Source organism: Nycticebus coucang, chromosome 2, assembly GCF_027406575.1.
Source record: "Nycticebus coucang isolate mNycCou1 chromosome 2, mNycCou1.pri, whole genome shotgun sequence".
Classification (NCBI taxonomy): Eukaryota; Metazoa; Chordata; class Mammalia; order Primates; family Lorisidae; genus Nycticebus; species Nycticebus coucang.
The window spans coordinates 6,232,870-6,255,443 of record NC_069781.1 but is presented as its reverse complement, the minus strand read 5'-3'; the positions used below and the strand labels follow the sequence as shown (position 1 = coordinate 6,255,443).

Below are 22,574 nucleotides of genomic sequence, written 5' to 3'. Positions count from 1 at the left end.
AGATTTAAATAGCCCAGGCCTGAGGCAGCCAGGCCGCAGCTGTGAGCTCTGGCTTCCCTGTGGCTCTGTTGGCGCTGGCCTGGCATTGGTGGGCTAGATTGGCTGCCCAGCTGGCACTGGCATCCCCCCGGAGCCTGGTGGCAGCGGAGGTAAACAGCATGTGCAATCCTCCACTTTATATTTAACAGCTGCCGTGGAGAAGGCAGGGAGGCAGGCAGCAGTGGCGGCTCTCAGGGCAGATCTTGTCTTCGGGGACAAGGCCCTCGGAGCTGACTGGCACCAGCCTTCTCAGGGTGAGTGAGGTCACCATGCCAGCTTCCCAGAGCCGGGCCCGTGCCCGGGACCGAAACAACGTCCTCAACCGGGCCGAGTTCCTATCCCTGAACCAGCCCCCCAAGGGGGCCCCAGAGGCCCGCAGCAGCTCCGTCAGGAAGGCCTCAGGCCCCTCAGCACAGCCCCCACCGGCTGGCGATGGGGCCCGTGAGCGACGCCAGTCGCAGCAGCTGCCGGAGGAGGACTGCATGCAGCTGAACCCCTCATTCAAGGGCATCGCCTTCAACTCCCTGCTGGCCATTGACATCTGCATGTCTAAGCGGCTGGGAGTATGTGCTGGCCGGGCTGCATCCTGGGCCGGTGCCCGCTCCATGGTCAAGCTTATTGGCATCACGGGCCATGGCATCCCCTGGATTGGGGGCACCATCCTCTGCCTGGTGAAGAGTAGCACCTTGGCCGGCCAGGAGGTGCTTATGAACCTGCTCCTGGGTGAGTGTGCCTGCCTGCTATGGGCCCTTGGGGGGAAGCCTGCCTGCCCCACCCCAGCCAGGACAGCCAGGGCTCCCAGAAACCGGCTGGAACAATCTAATGAGGTTACACAGGAAGGTGCCCCAGAAACAGGCAGGCCTCTGGTGTGAGAGAGCCAGAGCCGGGGACGCACAAAAAGGGCCATGCAAAGTGGGGGTCAGGAGGACACAGAGGCCGGCAGGAGTCCCTGAGGAGGGCCTGCTCTCTACAGAGGGCACCACTGCCCTGAGGCAGCTTGTAGAGAGGCTGGGGCCAGAGGCGGTGGCCTCGAGGGAGATGGTCAGGTGTCTCTCTGGTGGGCATCCTGGAGTAGGTATCACTGTTTAACTCCCACTCCACAGTTGAGGTCCTCCTTCCTAGATTGCTCATAGGCAGTGCTATGAGCTGCCTCGTGAATCCCCTCCCACATTCAGGACCCCAGTAATGTGCCTGGGATTCTCCTGCATACCTGGGTACCTAGGGGGTCGCCTCTGGGACTCCCACCCACTCATAGCCTCCTGGACTCCTCTACTGCTCCTTCCCCAGCCATTGGTTTGTTTTTCCAAAGTCTCTACCACCAGCCTCTTTCAGATTAGCACTTCCCTGTGCCAGGTGCCAGATGGGACCCGTGTGGAAGCAAGACATCCCCACCATCCAGGGTGACACTCAGCCCCCATACAGCCCACCCCACAGCCACCTCCAGATCCCCAAGGTGCCCAGGGAACCTCTGTTTTTACCCTCTATGCCAGGCCCGTGTCGATCTCCTCGTCCTCCCCATCATGGCTATTATTCTGTGGATAGGTGGGGCCTGGACCTCAGGCAAAGCAAACTTTAACAAGGGGTCTCAGTTTCAAAAGGTGTGTGGGTTGAACCAGTGCAAACTCGAGTCCCAGAGGAAGTTACAGTGAAAAGATGCCTCTCTCCCTACAGTCTCAGAGAGTCTGCAGGCCCCAAACTCTGTGGGTGGGACCTGGGAGGGGAAGAAACTCAGATATGTCATGCAGGAGGTGTCTGGGTCTGCAATCCTGGTTTTCTTGCTCTTATTACTAAATTTTTTACATTGCAATACTTATTATTTTATCACAAATAAACTGTTCCATGAGGCTGGTACCATTTTCATTACCATTTTGCAGATTAGGAAACTGAGGTTCCTACAAATAAAGCAACCTGGCCAAACATCAGAACTTGAGATTTGCACCAGTCCCCCTGATGTACAGGTCTCTGCTATTTCCAGGTGCCATGCCATGGGCTTGGGAGCGAGGGACAGAGTAAGATGGCTGAGGCACCAGACTGGGGGCTTCTAGGGTCAGAACCTGCTCTCATTATCTGCACCTTTGCATAGGCCTCAGCTCAGGAAGACCGTGTTGGGAATTAGCTGTGTGCTGTCAGAGAATGGGGTGGGAACGCGTATGCCTGAGCCTCTCCCTCTGCCCTGCTCGCTAGACCCCACCTCCTCTTCTCCTTTCCTGTGTGATAATGGAGGTATGGAGCTATAATTTGTTGAGGGTTGATCAAGTGCTGAGTTTTACCTGAACCACATCATCACTTCTAATCTTCACCATAACCCCTCAAGTATGGCACTGTTACTATTCACCATTTAAAAGAACTCCAGGGCAGTGACGAGCCGGAGGACATGCAGCTAGTCCGTGATGGAGCCAGGATTAGAACGGGAAGCAACACTATCTTTGTTTTGCATTTTCATAGGAGAGGAGAGGGAACCGCTTCAGGCTGTTTGGAGCTTCAGGCAGGGTGGAGATCACAGAAGGGAGCAGGCAGAGCTCAGCTTTCCCACAGTCAGTAGATTCTCCAGGAGGGGGATGAGCTCCCTTCCCCACTCACCCCCCAGGTGTGCAAGCAAGCTACCCCTCACCACCAACTAAAATAGCTTCACTTTGATCTGATTTTTATATGTGAACGTTTGCTTCTAAAGATTCCCCTGCTGCAAACATTTAAAACTTTGCAATCCAGGGCGGCGCCTGTGGCTCAGTGGGTAGGGCACGGGCCCCATATACCAAAGGTGGTGGGTTCGAACCCCGCCCCTGCCAAACTGCAACAAAAAATAGCTGAGTGTTGGGCGGGCACCTGTAGTCCCAGCTACTTGGGAGGCTGAGGCAAAAGAATCGCCTAAGCCCAGGAGTTGGAGGTTGCTGTGAGCTGTGATGCCACGGCACTCTACCAAGGGCAACAAAGTAAGAGTCTGTCTCTAAAAAAAAAAAAAAAGAGAGAGAGAGAAAGAAAGAAAGAAATTGCAACCCAGTTGTTAAGATGAAGTTTCTGGCTCTTTCCACAATTGGTTCCTTGGGCACAAAGATTGTTTGCTCCACAGGGTAAAGTACCAGATTTAAGGGGGCCTCCCTTTATGGATAAGAATGCAACAGGTGTCAAATCTTTAAAAATGCTATTTATTAAGTTTCATTAGATACAAACTACTATACCATGAGCAACCTGTTTTTAGTGATACAAAAAAATGTCTTGATGGGGCGAGCTGTGATGGCTCACGCCTATAATCCTATCACTCTGGAAGGTCAAGGCAGGAGGATCCTCTCCTCTGAGCTCAGGAGCTCGAGACCAGCCTGAGCAAGAATACGATCTCTGTCTTGGCTAAAAATAGAAAAAAATAGCCGAGCATGGTGAGGGTATAGTCCTAGTTACTCTGGAGGCTGAGGTAGGAGGATCACTTGAGCCCAGGAGTTTGAGGTTGCTGTGAGCTAGGGTAGCTCTTTAGTCTGGCTGACAGAATGAGACTCTCTCTCAAAAAAAAAAAAAAAAATGTCTTAATGAAACTCCAAGGTCTGTATTAATATGCCCATTGTAGAAATGAGTTAACTGAGGCCCAGAAGTGTAGCAACTTGCCTACCCACACAAGCGTAAGTGGCAGGTCCCAGAACCAAATCTGAGGCCTCCTGACTGCAACCCCCCTGCCTTCCTACTCTCTGTGAGCCTGTAGGTCGGGTGTATCACTAGTACACTGGCTGCCCTCATGAGGCCTGTGTGCATCATGGAGGGGTCTGGGAAGAGGTTTTCCATCCTCACATCCAGGTGCCGAGACCTGGTAGAGATGTGGCTTGGGGATCCCTGGGGCCACTTCAGGAGCATGAGGATGCTTAGTGGGAGGAATCTGCAGCCAACAGCCAAGGCAGGCTCCAGCCCTCGCTGGCCTGACCTGCCTGGAGGAGCTCTCCATGCCACCAGGAGAGCTCCACCTGCAAGGTTCCATCTGCCCTTTCATCTTGGACGGCCTGAGCACATTTCCGGCTCTGGGGTTTGCCTGGGCTTTGTACACATCCCTGTTCTAACCCTTACTTGCTGTATAAACTTTGTCAAGTCAGTTCTGAGCCTATGTCTGAGCCCCGGTTTCCTCATCTATACAATGAGGCTGGGGGTCTGTGGTGGGATTCAAAGGGAATTGGTTGAGGACTTCGCACAGGGGGTGGCACATGCCCAGGGGAATGGCTGACACCCTTGTTGAAGGAGCTGTAGGGCCTGGCAAAGTGAGGGAGCCCTGCCCTCCCCTGTTTACCCCCTCAAAGCCACGGCACACCTGTTCAACTCCCAGAAGTTCTCCAGGCATGCAGCTGGGACCTGCATTCCCCCGGGCCCCAAAGGGGCAGACTTGGGAGCCTTGGGAAATGAAAGCTACTAGGCCTAGGTGGGACCCCAGCTGGGCCTGGAGAACTTCTCTGCATCCCCCTTATGTAGCAGGCAGTCCCGGGCCCTCTCTGCTCTCCATGCCCCCGGTGCACCCCAGCAAGACTCTGCAAACCTCAGAGCCAGAGGGGTCTTAGCAGCTGGCAAAAGCTTAAACAGCAGGGTCACCTGGGAGCAAATTCCAGCCCTGCCATGAGACCCCAGGCAAGTGACTTTGCATCTTTGAGCCTCAGTTTCTTCATCTGTTAAAAGGGTTCTTGGAACACTTCACTGAAGGATTTACACAGAAAGTGCTGAGCACTTCCTAATGTTGCTTAACGCTTAAGAAATAATGATTATCACCATCACTGCTTCCATCATTATCAGCAGTCCCAGGCCCAGCTTCCCACCAGGTCCCCTCCAAGCTCTCCATACCTCAACCCTGTGTCCCTCCCGTCCTTCCTCATCCCTCCTGTACAGCACCCAGCTTAGTGATCCCAAAGGGTGGCAGGTAGCAGGTGACCAGGCCCATCCTGCTTCCCTCATGGGCCTGCCCTGTGATAGAAAATGCTCTTGGGTGTTACTGTCTCCATCTATGTCCTTTAAAAAATTATCTTTATTGAGATCTTCCTGAATATAAAAACTATACATTTTTATATGTCATTTTTATCATGGTAAAATATACATAACATAAAAATTACCATTTTAATAATTTTTAAGGGTACATCCATCAGCATTAAGTACATTTATGTTGTTTGTACAACCACTACCACCATCTACCTCCAGGACGCTTTTCCTCCTAAAAGCTGAAACTCTGTCCCGATGAAACCCTAACTCCCCACTCCCCTCCCCCAGCCCCTGGCATCTATGATTCTACCTTCTGTTGAATTTGATAACTCCAAGTACCTCATGTAAGTGGAATCACATGATTCTTTTGCGTCTCGTTTATTTCCCTGAGCATAATGTCTTCAAGGTTCATCCACGTTGTCGTTCTGGCCTGTAGTTGTCAGAATCCCTTCCTTTTTAAGGCTGAATAATATTCCACAGACCACACTTTGTTTATCCATTTGTATGACAATGGACACTTGGGTTGTTTCCACCTTTTTGCTGTTGGGAAAAAGGGTGCTGTGACTGTCAGGGTACAGATATTGACCTTTTGGTTGTATACGCAGACGTGAGTTGCTGGATCCCGTGGAAACACTGTGTTTAATTGTGTGAGGAGTCTTTACACTGTTTTTCACAGTGGCTGTACCATTTTACATCCCCCCAGCAATTCACAAGGGTTCCGATGCGTCCATATCCTGCCAACACTCACTATTACCTGCTTTCTTTAAAATGAGTGTGAAGTGGTATTGATTTTCATTTCCCTAATGATTAGTGACATTAAGAGCAGTTTTATTATATATTCTTACAGTAAGAAAAAACTCCAACATCAGCTCAGCGCCCGTAGCACAGTGGTTACAGCACCAGCCACATGCACCAAGGCTGGAGGGTTTGAACCTGGCCCAGGCCTGCTAAACAACAATCACAACTGCAACAAAAAAATAGCTGGATGTTGTGGCGGGTACCTGTAGTCCCAGCTACTTGGGAGGCTGAGGCAAGAGAATTGCTTAAGCCCAACAGTATGAGGTTTCTGTGAGCTGTGACGCCACCACACTCTACCCAGGGCAACAAAGTGAGACTCTGTCTCTAAAAAAAAACCCTCCAACATCAACATTGCAAGGATAGATCAGGAAGAAAGTGGGCATGTCCTTAAACCCCCCTGCAGGAATAACCTCTGTTGCAGTCTGGGTCACATCCTGACTTCTCTGTGCGTGTACTAACACTGTGTTTCTCCCAGTCTGGCTCCATCCTCACCTCCCATTTAGGATGCTGGTCTCGGGCCCCAAGTCCCTCACAGCAACCATTAGGGGTTCAGTCTGTCTACACAATCTGTTCTGGAAGCTCTGCCATCGCCTGCCTACTGGCTCTTGCCCTCGGGGACAACTTAGGTAACAACCTTTCCAGGAGGCTGCTTGTGTGACCCTTCACTGTCAGATACGCTCCTGCTGGAGATGACACTCACTAGCCCCTCAGAGGTAGAGTGTCTCCAACTCCCCAGCTTCACCCCCCATCACTGTGGCAGAGCTCTTACACTGGTCGCTCCCTCCAGGAAGCCTTTGGTTCCCCCGTACCAGGTCAGGGCTCTGTCACACACTGCCCTGGCAGTTGCCGTCACAGCCAACACATAGGAATGGACTGCCAAGCTGTGCCAGTGGGCAGAAGCTGGGTCTGCACTGTCCATTCTCATGGAGAGTTATTTCACTTCCCTGGGATCCTCTCCTAGCAGGGCTTGGCCCTCGGCTGAGTGAATGAACGGTGCCATTGGACTCTATGCCGATGGGCCTGATCTTCTTGCAGCCAACAGACTTCAGAGACGGACAGAGCTAGCGTTAGTATGGGGCTTCCTCAGGTGAGAAAGTGGAAATTCTGTGAAATTACATTTGCTGGGAAGCACTCAGGCTGGGAGGGCTGGCAACGAACTAGGGTCGACATGTCAGATTCCCAGGCACTGAGGGCCTGAGGAGCAGGGGCTGAAGGTCAGGAGAGATACCAGGGGCACGCAGATGCTTACACGCCCCCACACATGCGCACACTCACACGTGCTCACATGTGCACACATGCTCACACACGTGCTCACATGCGTGCACTCTCACACACATGTTCACACATGCTCACACACATATAACCCCACACAGGCTGACAAAGCAGAGGTCCCAATACCAAAAAATTGGCACGTTCCTGCCTCCCCTCAGGATTCCCCTTTGACCCTAAATCTCTGCTCCCTGATTGCTCCCCAAGGGCTATGTTCTTCTGGAATGCTGGAATGCTGCCCTGGTTTTAAAATAACTTTGTTATGTGTGTGGCCAAATATATATAACATAAAATGTCCTGTTTTAGCCATTTGAAGTGTACACTCAGTAGCATTAAGTGCACTCATCACGTGTGGCCATTACCACCATCCGTCTCCTGAACTTTTTTTTTCTTTTGAGGCAGAGTCTCACTATGTCGCCCTGGGGGAGTGCTGTGGCGTCACAGCTCACAGCAACCTCTAGCTCTTGGCTTAGGCGATTCTTTTGCCTCAGCCTCCCAAGTAGCTCGAAGTACAGACACCCGCCACAACGCCTGGCTATTTTTTGTTGTAGTTGTCGTTTAGCTGACCTGGGCTGGGTTCGAACCCGCCAGCCTCAGTGTATGTGGCTGGCCCCAAAACCACTGTGCTATGGGCGCTGAGCCCGTCTCCTGAACGTTTATATCTTCCCAAACTGAAACTCTGTCCCCATGAAACACGACCTCCCCACTCCATTCCCCCAGCTCTGGCACCCACCAATCTTTGTCCCAATGAATTTCACTACTTTAGGGACCTTACAAGCATGGATGATTGAAATACCTGTTCTTTAAAAGTAATATTTCCGGCTCGGCGCCTGTAGCACAGTAGTTACGGTGTCAGCTATATGCACCAAGACTGGCGGGTTCGAGCCTAGCCCGGGCCTGCTAAACAACAATGACAACTGCAACGAAATAGCTGGGCGTTTGTGGCGGGCGCCTGTATTCCCAGCTACTTAGGAGACTGAGGCAAGAGAATCTCTTAAGCCCAAGAATTTGAGGTTGCTGTGAGCTGTGATGCCACAGCACTCTACTGAGGGCAACATAGTGAGACTCTGTCTCAAAAATAAAAAATAAAAAATAAATTAAAGTAATGTTTCTCAGAAACATACACAAATAATGCATCTTCATGGTAAGAAAGATTTTAAGTGCAGAATTACAAAAAGACAATAAAAATCATCCATAATCCCCTGCCCAGCAAGAAGCTCTGTTAACATTTAGTGGACTGGGTGCAGTGGCTCATACCTATAATCCTAGCACTCTGGGAGGCCAAGGTGGGAGGATCACTTAAGGCCAAGAGTTCAAGACCAGCTTGGACAGGAGTGAGACCCCCATCTTGACTAAAAATAGAAAAAGTAGCCATGCATGGTGGCAGACAACTATAGTACTAGCTACTCAGGAGGCTGAGGCAGGGGGATCACTTGAACCCAGGAGTTTGAGGTTGCTGCAAACTGGGCTGACATCACAGCTCTCTAGCCTGGGGAACAGAGTGAGACTCTATCTCAAAAAAAAAGAAAAAAAATTAGTGTAGTACCTTCCAGATTTTTTTCTTTGCGTATTAACACATTTGCTTACACACATATCTTACCTTGCAGAGATGGCATCCTACCTGCAAGTCCTGTTTTGTAATCGGCCTTTTCCACTTACCACGCCTCTAGCTGTCCTTGGCGGCTGTAAATATGCTCAGGCTTCATCAGCTCAGAGGCCACAGAATGCTCTGCGTCTAGACGTGGCCACACTGTGTCCCATCTGTCTCCTCCTGAAGGGCACTGGGTTGTTTCACGTTTTTCAGTGTTATAAATAATGCTGCAGGGGACATCCTTAACCGTGAATCATGGTGCATGTCCCTAATTATTTCCCAAGGAGATACTCCTACAAAGTAAATAGCTGAGTCAAAGGGAGATGCGGTGTGAAGACTCAATTCTGAAGCCAAATGCCCTTCAGAAAGCCTTGGCAGATTTACACTCCCTCCCCGCCCCCACCACAGTTCCCAACCTCCCAGAAGCCAGAATGGAGGATTAGAAGCAGGGTCCACCCCCAGAGCAAGAGCATGAGGACCCCTCCTCATGCCCCAGCCAGCAAGCAACACCATCCACATGCCTGTCCCTCAACCAGCCAACAGGAGCCCGGTGAAGCCCAGTTTTTGCCCTCAACCTCCACCTTCCCACCCCCACCCTCCAGCCCTGGTTCCCAGGGATACTTCCCTGCTACCGAGCTGGTCCCACAGAGCAAGTCTTTGGGGGAATAATAGTCCAAAGCCCAAAGAGGCCTCATGCACACAACCAGGACAGACAGCGCTGCTCTTATTCACCCAGGCCTCAGGAGGAGCTGAGTCCATGCCCCCAGGACAGCAGCTCTTTTGGGAGAAGGCTTTGGCTCCTGCCTGGTCTTGAGGATGCCCCAGCACTCTGGTGCCTTGGCCACCATACAGCCCTGAGGTGGGCAGAAGGGCAGGTCCTCCCCACCCCTTGAGAGCCTCCTGCTTCCTGCAGGGTAGGTTCAGTTGCCCCGCTGCTCCCAGAAAAGGTCCGAAGGTAGATATTGTTGGGAAGCAAGGGTGTGAGAGGTGGTCAGGCTAATACTGTCCCAGGTGCTATTCACCAAGAGCTTGCTGCATGCAGCCCTCAGAGCAGGCTCCCTGTCGACCCCATAACATCTCTAAGGGGAGGGATGTGCCGAGGTCATGCAGTTCACAGTGGCTGACCTTGAGGCCAGTCTCCTTCTGCCCTGGTGACCACAGCCAGGAGAGGCCTGGGGAGGTCGGTTGCAGGAGACAGCAAGGCCGGCTGTGCAGCTTCCACCTGCTGGCCAACCCTCAATCTGAGCCTCTTGCCAGGTGGACCTCCCCCTAGCCCCATGGGGGCTCCCTTGCCTGCCCCTGAGTCAGGGAGGAAATGAGGGTCAACAGCCTTGACAGTGCCATGCGGGCAAGATTCTTGGAGCCCTGAGTGATGGTGCCATTTGCTTCTATTTCTGGACACCAGATGATGTGCTGACGGTGTCAGAATCACAGTTACACCAGGGCTGGCCGTGATGGAGGAGGGGACAGGCCCTGCAGGAAGGCAAGTGGGTCCAGGAAGCCGTGGGCTCTGCAGGGGGGCCATCCTGAGGCTTGAGGGCACTGCTCCCACCTCTTCCATTTACATCAAACCCAGCAAGGCATGGCGAGGCTATGGGGTCCTCACATCCAGGATAAGGTGTGTAACTGTTGCTTCCTACCCTCCTCTCCCTCAACCTCCTGTAGGATGCTGACCGCCAGGCTCACCAGCCCCAGGCCTGACAGGCCAAGAACCAGGGATGCCTGAGAGGTGACCGAGTGTGACTGAGTGAATGAATGAACAGGTGTAGGTTGGACTGGGCCCAACAGTTCCCTCAGGGCACAGGACAGAAAAGGAGCTGAGTCCCCACTTCATTATGGCCTTGGGAGGTGGAACCAGCCAGAAATAGCAGCAGCTGCTGAAGGGCCCAGATAGGGGTGTCTTAGTTTTCTGCTCCTATAACAGAACACCACCCTGGGTGATTTATAATGAACAGAAGTTTATTTGGAGGCTGGGAGGTCTGAGATCAAAGGGCCCATCTGGTGAGAGCCACATCATTGTGTCACATGGCAGGAGAGCACATGCAGGAGAGGGAAGGATCTGACCCCATCCTCCTCAGGAGCCCACTCCCCCAATTACAGCACTGTCCATGCGTGACAGCACAGTCCTCAGGACCCTCAGACCTTCCTCCTCTTAAAGGCCCCTCAGTGCTCATGCCTCGGGCCTGGGTCTCCAACACGTGAACCGAGGGCCCACTGCCCCTCCTGCAAACCGTAGCACAGGGTTTTCGAATCATGGGACCAGGGCAGAAGTCACCCTGGCGGGTAGTGGAGGGTCCTGCAAGCTGCCTCCAGCTGTACTCTCACCCCATATATTGAGTCTTCATCCTTTCACTGGGGGAAAAATGTTTTGCTGTTAAAAATGATTTGGGAGGGCGGCGCCTGTGGCTCAGTGAGTAGGGCGCCGGCCCCATATACCGAGGGTGGAGGGTTCGAACCCAGCCCCGGCAAACTGCAACAAAAAAATAGCTGGGTGTTGTAGCGGGCGCCTGTAGTTCCAGCTACTCGGGAGGCTGAGGCAAGAGAATCATGTAAGCCCAAGAGCTGGAGGTTGCTGTGAGCTGTGTGACGCCATGGCACTCTACCGAGGGTGGTAAAGTGAGACTCTGTCTCTACAAAAAAAAAAAAAAAAAAAAATGATTTGGGAGGGTGGCGCCTGTGGCTCAGTGAGTAGGGTACCGGCCCCATATACAGAGGGTGGTGGGTTCGAACCCAACCCCTAGCCAAACTGCAACAACAACAAAAAATAGCCGGGCATTGTAGTGGGCGCCTGTAGTCCCAGCACTAGGGAGGCTGAGGCAAGAGAATCACCTAAGCCAAGAGCTGGAGGTTGCTGTGAGCTATGACACCACGGCACTCTACTGAGTGCAACAAATTGAGACTCTGTCTCTTAAAAAAAAAAAATTATTTGGGAGGTTTGGGTCTAGCTCAGTTCTCAGCCTGTGGCACCGACAGCCCATGCAGAGCTGGGACATGTGGGGAGGTCAAGACACCAAAGGCCCCTTGCCTTTGACCTCCCTGGGGGTGGTCAGACAGAGGCCTGGGGGTGACCCAGGCCTATTCCTCCTTGACCCCCAGCGCTTCCCACAGGGCATTAGCGTCAGGAAGGCAGATTTTACACCACTCAGCCCCTGAGCCCCAGTTATCGGCTAAGAAACTGGTTGCCAGTAGGACAGATGGCCTGCGCCTTCCAGTGGCTAGTGTCATACTTTGACCTACCTTAGGGCCCAGTCCTGGTCCTTCTCAAGTCTGCGGCCCTCCCGGCACCCAGATCCTGGCCAGTACCTATGCACCAGCACTGGTGACCCTGGCCTGGCCCCAGCCTCTCTGACTTCACCGTGAGTGATGGAGGTCTCAGGACCTGGGCCAGATAATTTTGATCCTGGTGAAACCTCAGAGTAAACCTTCTCACTGAGGCACCTGCCTGAGGCCACTGGCCTCTGGGATCAGAAGGCCCCACAATGTCCCCGACTTGGCCTGGCCAGGACTTAGAGAGGGCAGCGACCTGACCATGACTGCCATACCCATGCTGTGCTCAAGGCTTCACAGGCATCATTAGCTCGCTTCATCCTGTGACGCCCTGCTACAGGTGAGCAGGGCAAGACTCCCAGAGGTGGAAAAACTTGTTTTTGGTGAGAAGGGTCAACACCTCCTCCAAGGCCAGAAGCACCAGCGCCTTCCCCACAGCCCCCACCAGCAAGGCTTGAACCACTGACTCTGGAGCCCCCTCCCCATGTGGAGAGGCCTGTCCCAGGGCCATCTTGGGGGGTTTCTGGGTGAGAGAGGCTTCCTTGTATGGAGGGGGTGAGCTGGCTTCTCTCAGCCTGGCCTCTTCAGCTACTTCCTCTGGTTCCCACCTACCCTGGGTACCTGGCAGTTCCCCATCCCTCTCTCCTGATGGAACTGTGATCTCCCCCGGAATCCAGGTGGGTGGTGCAGCAGGGTCAGCAGCACACAGGCTGGTGGCCACATATCTCCCTGCTGCCTCCCTGGGAGGACCCAGCTCTGGGAACAGGTTGCCATGGCATTGGCCAGCAGGTGTAGACCCAGGTCTTCTCTGTCCCCCAGTCTCCTTCTACCTCAGCAGCAGCTTCTCTGCACACCCCGCTTCCTAAGTGGGCCCTCGTGTGGCGGCTCTTGGCCAACCTGGACGCTAGTGAGAGGCGAGGCCCGGCAGAGGCCAGACCGCAAGCACCAACCCCACAGCGGGCAGGAAAGGCAGAGGCTGAGAGGTTCCGAGCTAACTGCCAGGAGGTAACTGGGGAGGTGTGTCTGAAGGGAGGTGGCTGGGTTGACACAGAAGTCCTGACCCAGTGGAGCAGCTGAGGAAGCCTCCTCTGGAGCAGTCCAAGGGCTCAGCCCCTGCGGTGAGGCACACCCCTAAGTCTCACTCCCAGCACAGGAGGCAGGGGCAGGTCCCAGAACAGCGGATGTAAAGTGTGTTTCCGCTTCTCTTAAATCTACAGCCTGCAGATGGATAGAGGGTTCTGGAACCGTGCCTACCTCTGAGTGGCAGGATGACTGACAGGGGATTTAAACACTAACTTTTGTTTTCTGCTTTGTAAATGTTTTTTACAGTGAACATCGTGTATTGTGTCTCTTTCTTAAGGTCTTTTCTTTTTTTCCATTTCGGAGAAAGAGCAGTTGAGAGAGCCAATCGTTCTGATGAGCGCAGCATGGTGGTCCAAGAAAGCGCCCAGTGCCAGGCTGCATTTAACCCCCACCCTTATCCAGCCCTTCTGGTGTGCCAGGCACTGGGGGGACCAACCCTACCAGTTTGCTGAATCTCCTGTGTCCTGGGAAACCCCTCTGTCCCTGCAACCTGGGACAGTGGATCACCCTGTAGGCAGTGTGCTGGGCCCTCTCTGGGAGGTGGGTGTCTGAGAGCTCCATCTTTTTTTTTTTTTTTTTTTGAGATAGAGTCTCATTTTGTTGCCCTCAGTAGAGTGCTGTAAAGTCACAGCTCACAGCAGCCTCCAGCGAATGATACACTGGGAGCCCCAGGTATGAACACTGTAGCTTCTGAGGCTGCACCTTGTCCTTTGTAAAGTGAAGACGAAACGGTGCAGCTGGGATGGAAAAAAGTTTGGGGTTCCTCAAAGGGTCACAGCTGGAACCACCATATAAACTACCCCAGCTGGGCACCTAGAGGAACTGGGGACAGGTGCTCAACAAACACTGCCCCAAGTGCTCACAGCAGCATGAGTCACAGCCCACATGCCTCAGTCAGGTGAATGGGTGGGTAAGTTGTGGTCCCTCCGGACAATGGAGTATTACTCAGCCACAAAAAGGGGCGAGGCCCTGGCTCTGCTGCAGTGAGGGTGAACTTTGAAAACATTACACTAACGGAAAACTGGCATCTGGAACAGGTGACTCACAGAGACAGGAAGCAGAGTGGGGCTTTCCAGGAGGGGGTGGACCAGGGTAGGGGCTGCCTGAGGGTACAGAGATTTCTTTTGGGATGATGAAATATCTTGGAATTAGAAGAGGAGGTGGCCGCACAACACTGTGAAAGTACCGAAAGCCACTGAATTATACACTCAGAAATGGTAAATTGTATGTGGTATGAATTTCATTTCAGCTTTAAAAAAAGGAGTATGATAAAGTCATTCTCGGGGCTGGGGGGAGGGGTGGTAGTGAGGTCCCTTGAGAAAAAGCACAGGGGGCTGTCATGCCTATAATCCTAGCACTCTGGGAGGCCAAGGCGAGTGGATGGCCTGAGCTCAGGAGTCTGAGACCAGCCTGAGCAAGAGTGAGACCCCAGCTCTAAAAATACGCAGGCATTGTGGTGGGTGCCTGTAGTCACAGCTACCAAGGAGGTTGAAGCAAGAGAAAATCGCTTGAGCCCAAGAGTTTGAGGTTGCTGTGAGCTGTGATGCAACAGCACTCTATGGAGAATGACATAGTGAGACTCTGTTTCAAAAAAAGAAAGAAAAAGAAAAAAAGAAAAAGCACAGGGGCCCATGTGTCAGGGCTGAGACCTTCCAGATCACCGCTCCCTTTGGGCATCTTCCTTGAACACCTCCCAGTGGTGAGCACAGCAGGTCTTCCTTGAGGAAATGCTAATATGTCCCTAAGAAATAATGTAGGCCAGTGTGGTGGCTTATGGCCTGTAATCCCAGCACTCTGGGAGGCCGAGGCAGGTGGATCGCCTGAGCTCCAGCCTGAACAAGAACGAGACCCCATCTCTACTAAAAAGAGAAAAACTAGCCAGGCATTGCCGCAGGCACCTGTAGTCCCAGCTACTCAGAAATCTGAGTCTTGAGCCCAGGAGTTTAAGGTTGCAGTGAGCTATGATACCACAGCACTCTACCCAGGGCAACCAAGTGAGACTCTGTCTCAAAAAAAAAAAAAAAAAAGGGCGGCGCCTGTGGCTCAGTGGGTAGGGCGCCGGCCCCATATGCCGAGGGTGGCAGGTTTGAACCTGGCCTGGGCCAAACTGCAACAACAAAATAGCCGGGCCTTGTGGCGGGCGCCTGTAGTCCCAGCTACTCGGGAGGCTGAGGCAAGAGAATCACCTAAGCCCAAGAGCTGGAGATTGCTGTGAGCAGGGATGCCACGGCACTCTACCAAGGGTGATAAAGTGAGACTCTATCTCTACAAAAAGAAAAAAAAAAAGGCTGCAGGTGAGAGAGGAGTGAGGGGTTTTACAAACAGGGCAATCAGGGAGGCTTCTCTGCCAAAGGGGATGGATGCAGAGCAGAGGGGACACCCCAGGCAGAGGCCCTGTGCTGGAACCACACGGGCATTAGTGCAGCTGAGTGGAGTGGACAAGGGTGGGAAGGGGGTTACAGGGCACTGGGGCCAGCAGTTTGGCCAGACCTGAGGCCCTGATGACCTCAGGGCCTGTCCTGTCCACCTCCCCACAGCCCTGCTCCTGGACATCATGACTGTGGCCAGCGTGCAGAAGCTCATCAAGCGGCGCGGTCCGTATGAGACGAGCCCTGGCCTCCTGGACTACCTCACCATGGACATCTACGCCTTCCCTGCCGGGCATGCCAGCCGCGCAGCCATGGTGTCCAAGTTCTTCCTCAGCCACCTGGTGCTGGCGGTGCCCCTGCGCGTCCTGCTGGTGCTCTGGGCCTTCTGTGTGGGCCTGTCCCGGGTGATGATCGGCCGCCACCACGTCACGGATGTCATCTCAGGCTTCGTCATTGGCTACTTCCAGTTCCGCCTGGTGGAGCTGGTCTGGATGTCCTCCAACACCTGCCAGATGCTCATCTCCGCCTGGTGACCCGCCAGCCTCGGCTGCTCCAGGGCAGGGTGGCTGTGGGGGAGAGCTGGCCCCGCTCCCTGGAGTTGGATCTAGCCGCCCCATCTTCTCCATCGTGGTTGGAGGCTGGCCACTCAAGGCCAGGTCATTCGAGGCCGGCCCACCCCAGGTACTGGCATGTTCTAAAGTGCCAGCGCTCTTGGTCTAAGTCTCCTCTCTAGGCAGGCGGGGACCCACCCTGGGGACAGCCTGATTTAGTTTCTGCTCTGGAGATAAGTGGCTAGAACCAAGATGCTGTGAAGGGCCAGCCTCACCTTGTCCTTTCTTTGTCATGACTGTTGAGTTCTTGGCCACGCCCATCACTCCACAGCACAATGCCTACCAAAATACCCCCACCTACCCTGATGCGGGTGCCAGTGCCATTAGCTTAGGGCAGCACTTTCCAAAGGGTGCCCTGTGGGACAGCAGCCTGCAAGATGCTTCGGTGGGGAGATAGGGGAAGGGTTTCGTGGTCCGATAAGTTTAGGAAGTGCTGCATACTCTGCCCCCATGTTGGACATTCACAAGGGCCATTATCGTCGTTGTAAAGGCTCTGATAAAAAGCTTCTCGCTGAACCTTCTTTAACCCATGTTTCCTAAATATATTTGACCACAGAACCCTTTTCTTAAGGATATTAACCCCCAAGGAACCACCAGTTCCTCAAGTGCATTTGGGAGCTGCTGCCCAGGAGCTGAAGGCCCTGGGGTGTGAGCTGGCCTCTCCCAACACCTAGCCCCAGAGCCTGGAGAGACCAGGTGCACGTGCCACAGCCCGTGGGCATCGGCGCGGCTTTGGCCCCCAGGGGCCGGACTCTGTGTGACCTAATAGGTCATTTCCAAGTCAGCTGTTTATGGATATGCATTTCATGGGACAATACAGATGACATGCCAACGGACCCTCTCCTGTGTGGTTTTCTCCCTTATGTGATGCAATCGCTGCAGACATGTTGGTATTCCCACGCAAGACAGCCTCTGTTAACACAGTGGGGGGCTGACGTCTTCCGTCCCAGACAGCACCATGGGTATGGTGGTTGGGAGCAATGGGTATGGGCAGGCCTGCCCTGGACTCTTCCAGGCTGGCAGAAGGTGCAGGCCAGGAGACCTAGGCCTGTCACAGACCAGTAGGAAGCTCAGCCAAAGGCCTTGAGCTCCCTGAGCCAGCACCTCGCGTGTGAGCACACAGCCACAGCTCCCACCTGGGAGCCACCCTCTGATGCTGGGTGATGGATGTACCCATTTCACAGAAAACAAAACTGAGGCCCTGAGAGGGCAGATGACTTTCCCAAGGTTGCCCAACCAGGAGGCACCTGGTGGGGTGTGACCCAGTCTATGTCGGGTGTCCAGAAATCCTCCGTGTTCCTGGGCTGTGTCACTCTGCTCTCTGCCTCGGTTGTCACATGACCTTCTCCCTGTGTTTGTGTGTCTCCCTGTCTGTGGGTATATCCTCTTATCACAAGGACAACAGTCATACTGGCTTAGTGTGACCCTATTCCCCTATGACCTTATCCTAACTTAATCTCATATCTACTAAGACCTATTTTCAAATAAGGTCACACCCACAGGTACTGGGAGTTTGGACACCAACATTCATCTTTGGGGAAGGGAACACAATTTTCAACCCATGACCACAGGATCCTTGGGGCGGGCGGGGGAGGGGAGACTTCCTCTTCCAGCCAGCCCCATAGGTGGGGTCTCCAAGGCACAGTGGCCTTCCCCGCCTGCCTGCTGGCCTGCCTTCCTGCTGCAGGGACTCCCCATCCCCAATGGTGGGGGTCTGCCCAGGGCCAACACTCCTACAAATAGGACCCAAGACCCTGCCTGCCCTCCCCAGGGTCCTGGCTTCTCACTGGAGCCCTTTGGGGGCGGGTGCGGGGGAGGGGGGGATTATGGGGGGAGGGGAGGAAGGGGAGGAAGGGGAGGATGTGAGGGGGGAGGGGAGCAGGGGGGAAGATATGTTGCCCAAGGAGTTGGGAGTGCAGGATCCAGCCAGGCCACCACAGTCCAAACCCCAGGGTCCAATCTTGAATCCTGGCTGGGTAAGACACCTTCTGCACATTCCCACGGTGTTCAAGGCTGACACCTTCCCTCCTCGCCCCCGCCCTCCGGAATCTGTCTCCCACAACGAATCCAGCTCCAGATTTGGGCTGGGGACAGGCATCTGCTGCCTGGGACCCACATCCCCAGCAAGGGCACAGATCCCCAGGGTTTCTGCCTCTGCAGGTGACAGAGATGGGTGAGGAGGGGCTTCTGGATAATGGAAACCTCTCAGCAGATCTTCTAAGGCTTGGATGGGACCCTGGAATCCCAAGAATGCCTGGCACACGGCTAGGAGGGAAGGCTCCAGAAGGCAGCTGGCAGGGAGCCACCTCCTGGGAGCCATCTCCTAGGGGATGGTGCAGCAGCTCACGCTGGCCCAGGCCAGTGCCAGCACTTCCTGCCAGTGCTGACATCCCCTCTCAGAGCCCCGGTGTCCTCATTTGTCAAAGAGGGATGACAGCACCTCCCGTGGTGCCCCCCACATGGGGCCTGTGCTAAGTTCCTGGCATTGCTGTCCCTCGTAGCAAGGAAAGAACCAGGAGATGTCTGGGCTGGCTCAGCTGTTGGCTTGAATCTGATAAGGGCTCTGACTTCGGGCTGTGGCTTTTTTGGCCTTAATCTTTCTGGGACTGATACATCTCTGCAGCCCCAAGAGCCATGGGAAGAGCTGCCATCCTTTAGCAATGACCTGTCTGGGAGTGTCTGCAAGAGCACAGCCGGAGAGGAGGGGGGGAGCTGCCAGCCCTCCTGTCCTGCAGAGGGCCCTGGTGGAGAGGTGAGTGGGCAGCAGCTTGCATGACAGCTTTGAGCACCTTAGTCACGGAACAGGAGAGGACCACATGTGTGTTCTTGGGCCCGGTTACTGCGCTATATAGTGGCTGCCACCGCTGCACACCCAGGATAAGCCCCACACAGTCAAGACGCACGGCCCCCAAATTTTGTCGGGCTGGATCAGGGGAAGAGTGTCTGGGATTCTCACGTTTGTGAGGAAGTTTGTATATTTCTCTTGGTTTGTCTTGTCTGTGTCTCCCTTGGTTATCTGGGTAACGTGGGCCACTTCTGTGTCTCCAAGAGTGTGTGTACCATCAGCGTCACTTCTGTCTTTACCTCTCACATCTCAGATCTACCCTCTCAGAAGTCACTCTCTTCACAGAGCTGTCGGTCAGAGCTCTTCCACAATTTGAGGGGAGGTGACAAAAGAGGGGGCTATATGTCTGTGGCCTGGCTTGGGCTAGCCCATCACCTTGTCGGGTCATAAGGATGTCTTTGTCCCTATTTTACAGATGAGGAAACTGAGGCTCAGAGAGGAAAAGTCATTTTCCCAAGGTTGCCCAGCTAGGATGTAGAGAAGCCAGGATTGGAAAAGAGGCCTGAGCAGCCCACCAGGGACACACTCCCGATAACAGAAAAGCAGGGCACCCCCCAACTTTGGAACACAGCTGAACTGGTGAAGTGGCACCCTCTCCCGGTATCCGTGAGTCCCAGCCTTGGGGGCTTCAGCCTTTGCCCACACGGGCTATGTTCCTGAACCCTGGAGCTGGCCCTGCATTTGCCCAAGCCCCTCTACCTCCCCAGCTGCTGTGACCAATGTAATCACAAGGGGCACCCAGGGACTCCCCGCAAGAATCACAACCATGGGACCCTGAAAAGGTGATTTTAAACGTGTCCTTTCACCCCCTGAGCAGGATAAGGAGGAACTGTGTGGCTTGTCCTTGGTTCTATTCTGGCCACCATAGCATGTTGAGCAGAGTCTAGTGGGGTGTCTTTTCAGGACTCATCTAAGGGGAGAGCAAAGTAGAGCCCAGAGGACACGGTCTCCTGGAGGTGACAGGCCGTGGAGTCCCTACGTGCGTTGCCAGGCGCTTGGTTTGGGGGCTGCCTACTGCAGCCCTCTAGGCCTCAGCTTTGTGCTTGGGGAAGGCTGAGGGTGAGCTGAGGGGGCCGGGCTGAGGCTGAGCAAGGCATGGCAGTGTCCAAACACCTGGGTTTGTGTTCTGGTCCTGAGTCCCTGAGCCCTTCTGAGCCTTGGTTTTTTCCCTTTATGAAACAGAGATAAAATGTACCTTGCACAGTTGTGAGGATCAGAGCGTGGCCCAGCCTGGCACAGAGAAGGGCTGTTGCAAAAGAATGAGCCACATAGGCCACCACCCCCAGTTCCCGAAGGACCACAAGTCTTTCCTGGTCATTTGGGGGATATTTTTGGTCTTGGGCAGGTAGCCGGGGAATTGGGAACCTTGACGCAGGCAGCCTGCTCATATCGTGGGGCACCAGTGCTAATCTGTCCCAGCCCACCATTTGCCAGAGCCCGTGGGGGTGGGGGTGGGCAGGGGTGGGGCAGGGTGAGGGGGTAATCTGTGTTCCCTCCCTCATAAGAATGGCTTTTCTGGGAAACCCTCACAGGAGTGTCCAGGGCAGTAAGTACTTCTCAAGGGTGGTGGGGAAGGGTTGAAGCTGCAAATTCCACCTCACCACGCTCCATCTGGAAACCTGCTCCTGTCTCTATGGCAACTGCAGGGCTTCAGGGCTCTTGGCCACTGTGGTTCAATTCTTATGAGAAGGAGGACCCTGGAGTCCGGCCCCCTCCAGCCCCAGCAAAGGGACATTGGCTTGGGAACCAGCTTCAAAGTCAGAGACAGCAGAGGGCAAGGTGGGGGCTGGCAGGCTGCAAACAGCTCCTCCTCTCGCCCCCTCACTCTGGTGGGAGGATCTGGGGAACATTGTGGAAGAAGGAGGAACAGAGAAACTGCTGTGGCAGGACCACCAGTTATGGGCAGGGTCCCACCCTCCTTGTTTGCAAAGGCCCAGGGAGGAAGCAGGTTCTGGTAGGTGTGACAGCCTGGGCTGGGTGAGGGGAGGGGCGCTGTTCCTACATCTGGAAATTGCCACTATGCTACTGCTCTACCACGGGGAAGAGGGTCCCCTGCCCAAATGTTTGTTGATGTTTGAGTCCTCCCACATTTAATATGTTGAAATCCTAACCCCAAGATGAGGTGATTAGGTCGTGATGGTGGGGCCCCTGCAATGGGATTTGTGCCCTTGTGAAAGAGACCCTAGTGAGCACATGGCTGGGAAGCTCCTTCTCAGAACCAGAGGCCTCGTGCCCTCACCAGATACTGAATCCACAAGCACCTTAATCTTTAGTTCTTTTTTTTTCCCTTGAGACAGAGTGTCACTATGTCACCATTGGTAGAGTGCCGTGGCGTCACAGCTCACAGCAACCTCAAACTCTTGAGCTTAAGCGATTCTCTTGTCTCAGCCTCCCAAGTAGCTGGAACTACAAGCTCCCACCACAACGCCTGGCTGTTTTTTGGTTGTAGTTGTCGTTGTTGTTTGGCAAGCCTGGGCTGGATTTGAACCTGCCAGCTCTGCGGTATGTGGCTGGTGCCTTAGCGGCCGAGCTACAGGCACTGAGCCTGATCTTTAGTTCTTCATTCCCAGAAACATGAGGATAAATTGCTATCGTGTCTGAGCCACTCAGTTTACAGATTTTGTCCCAGTAGCCTGGGACAAAATGGACTGAATGGACCGGCAATGGGGGAGCCCTGGAAGGGGCTGCACCGTGGGGTCTAGGCTCACAGCTGAGAAATGTGTGGGCGGAGACTCTAGGGAACAGCCAGAGAGCTGGGCCTCGCTGCTAGGGTCACTGTGAGGACCCAGGCAAGGAAGCAGCTTCAGGCCTCCAGTGCCACAAACTCTCCAGGGAGCGGCAGCCCTCAGAACGTGTCCCAGCACTCCTCCACCAACACACCAGCCATAGCTCAGTCCCCGGGAACTAAAGTGCAGCCACAACTGCCCAACTTGTGGTCTGTGGGAGAGGTGAAGGCCACTCCTGTGGTCATGCTGTGATCCCACTCAGGCCACCACCGAGGCTTTCTGGACTTTAAGGATAAAGGATCATGCAGAAAACAAGAACAGGAAAGACGGGCACAAAGCAGGTAACTTTCGGTCAGTCCATCTTCTTCCTGCCACATCCCCTTGAGAATGCCCCTCGGCCGCCCTGAGCCCTGCAGATACCCTGAGCCCCGCGGCCCGTCTGTGCGCACACCTGTCAGCAGTGAAATCACATGTGCTGTTCTACAACCTGCTGTGTTGCGTACTAAAGTGTCGAGACTCCACTCCGTGTGGGCCCCATCTTTGCCTGTGGTATCCCTTCCCCTCACTTCTTTCATCTCTAGAGAAGTTCCCAAGATTTTTATTCAGGCTTCAAGTTTTTGTGGCTATAAACCACATCATGGTGAAAAATTGCTCCATCTTCGTGAACATCAGAAACGGGATTACAGGGTTGTCGGGGTGCGCATTTTTAGGGTGTGTTATGCCCATTTCCAATCTGCCCTCCAGAGGGATGTTTGCTCCTACAGCGGCGTCAGCTGAGCTGGAGAGTGCTGGCTTCAGGCTTCCCGCTTCCCCTCCAGGTCGGTGGGAATGCGGGGCCAGGTCTGGGGTGGGTGGAGCTTCTCTCCCCAGCTTCTGCTACTCATAGCCCACCACACATGGCCCTCACTCACCACCCATGGCTCTCACTCACGGCCTAGCCTGCTTGTCCCAAGATTAAGGGAATTAAGAGTGTGTCTTTAGCACAGCCCCTACTTCAAGTACTGGAACTGCTGGGGCCTAGGGCTGGGGCTGGGGACTGGA

At 54.1% G+C, this 22,574-nt stretch overlaps 1 protein-coding gene across 2 annotated transcripts; it reads left to right on the top strand.

The window, feature by feature from the left end:
• On the top strand, positions 1-16,792 carry PLPP7 (phospholipid phosphatase 7 (inactive)). 2 transcript variants are annotated; one of them, XM_053559526.1, is made up of 2 exons: positions 1-762; positions 15,520-16,792. In XM_053559526.1, the coding sequence occupies exons 1-2, from the start codon at positions 309-311 to the stop codon at positions 15,882-15,884; spliced, it is 819 nt and encodes a 272-aa protein (XP_053415501.1). In that variant the 5' UTR covers positions 1-308; the 3' UTR covers positions 15,885-16,792. The 2 variants fall into 2 exon arrangements, with proteins under 2 accessions (XP_053415501.1, XP_053415511.1); XM_053559536.1 differs by having other exon boundaries at positions 15,494-15,686.
• The last annotated feature ends 5,782 nt before the right edge of the window (positions 16,793-22,574 follow it).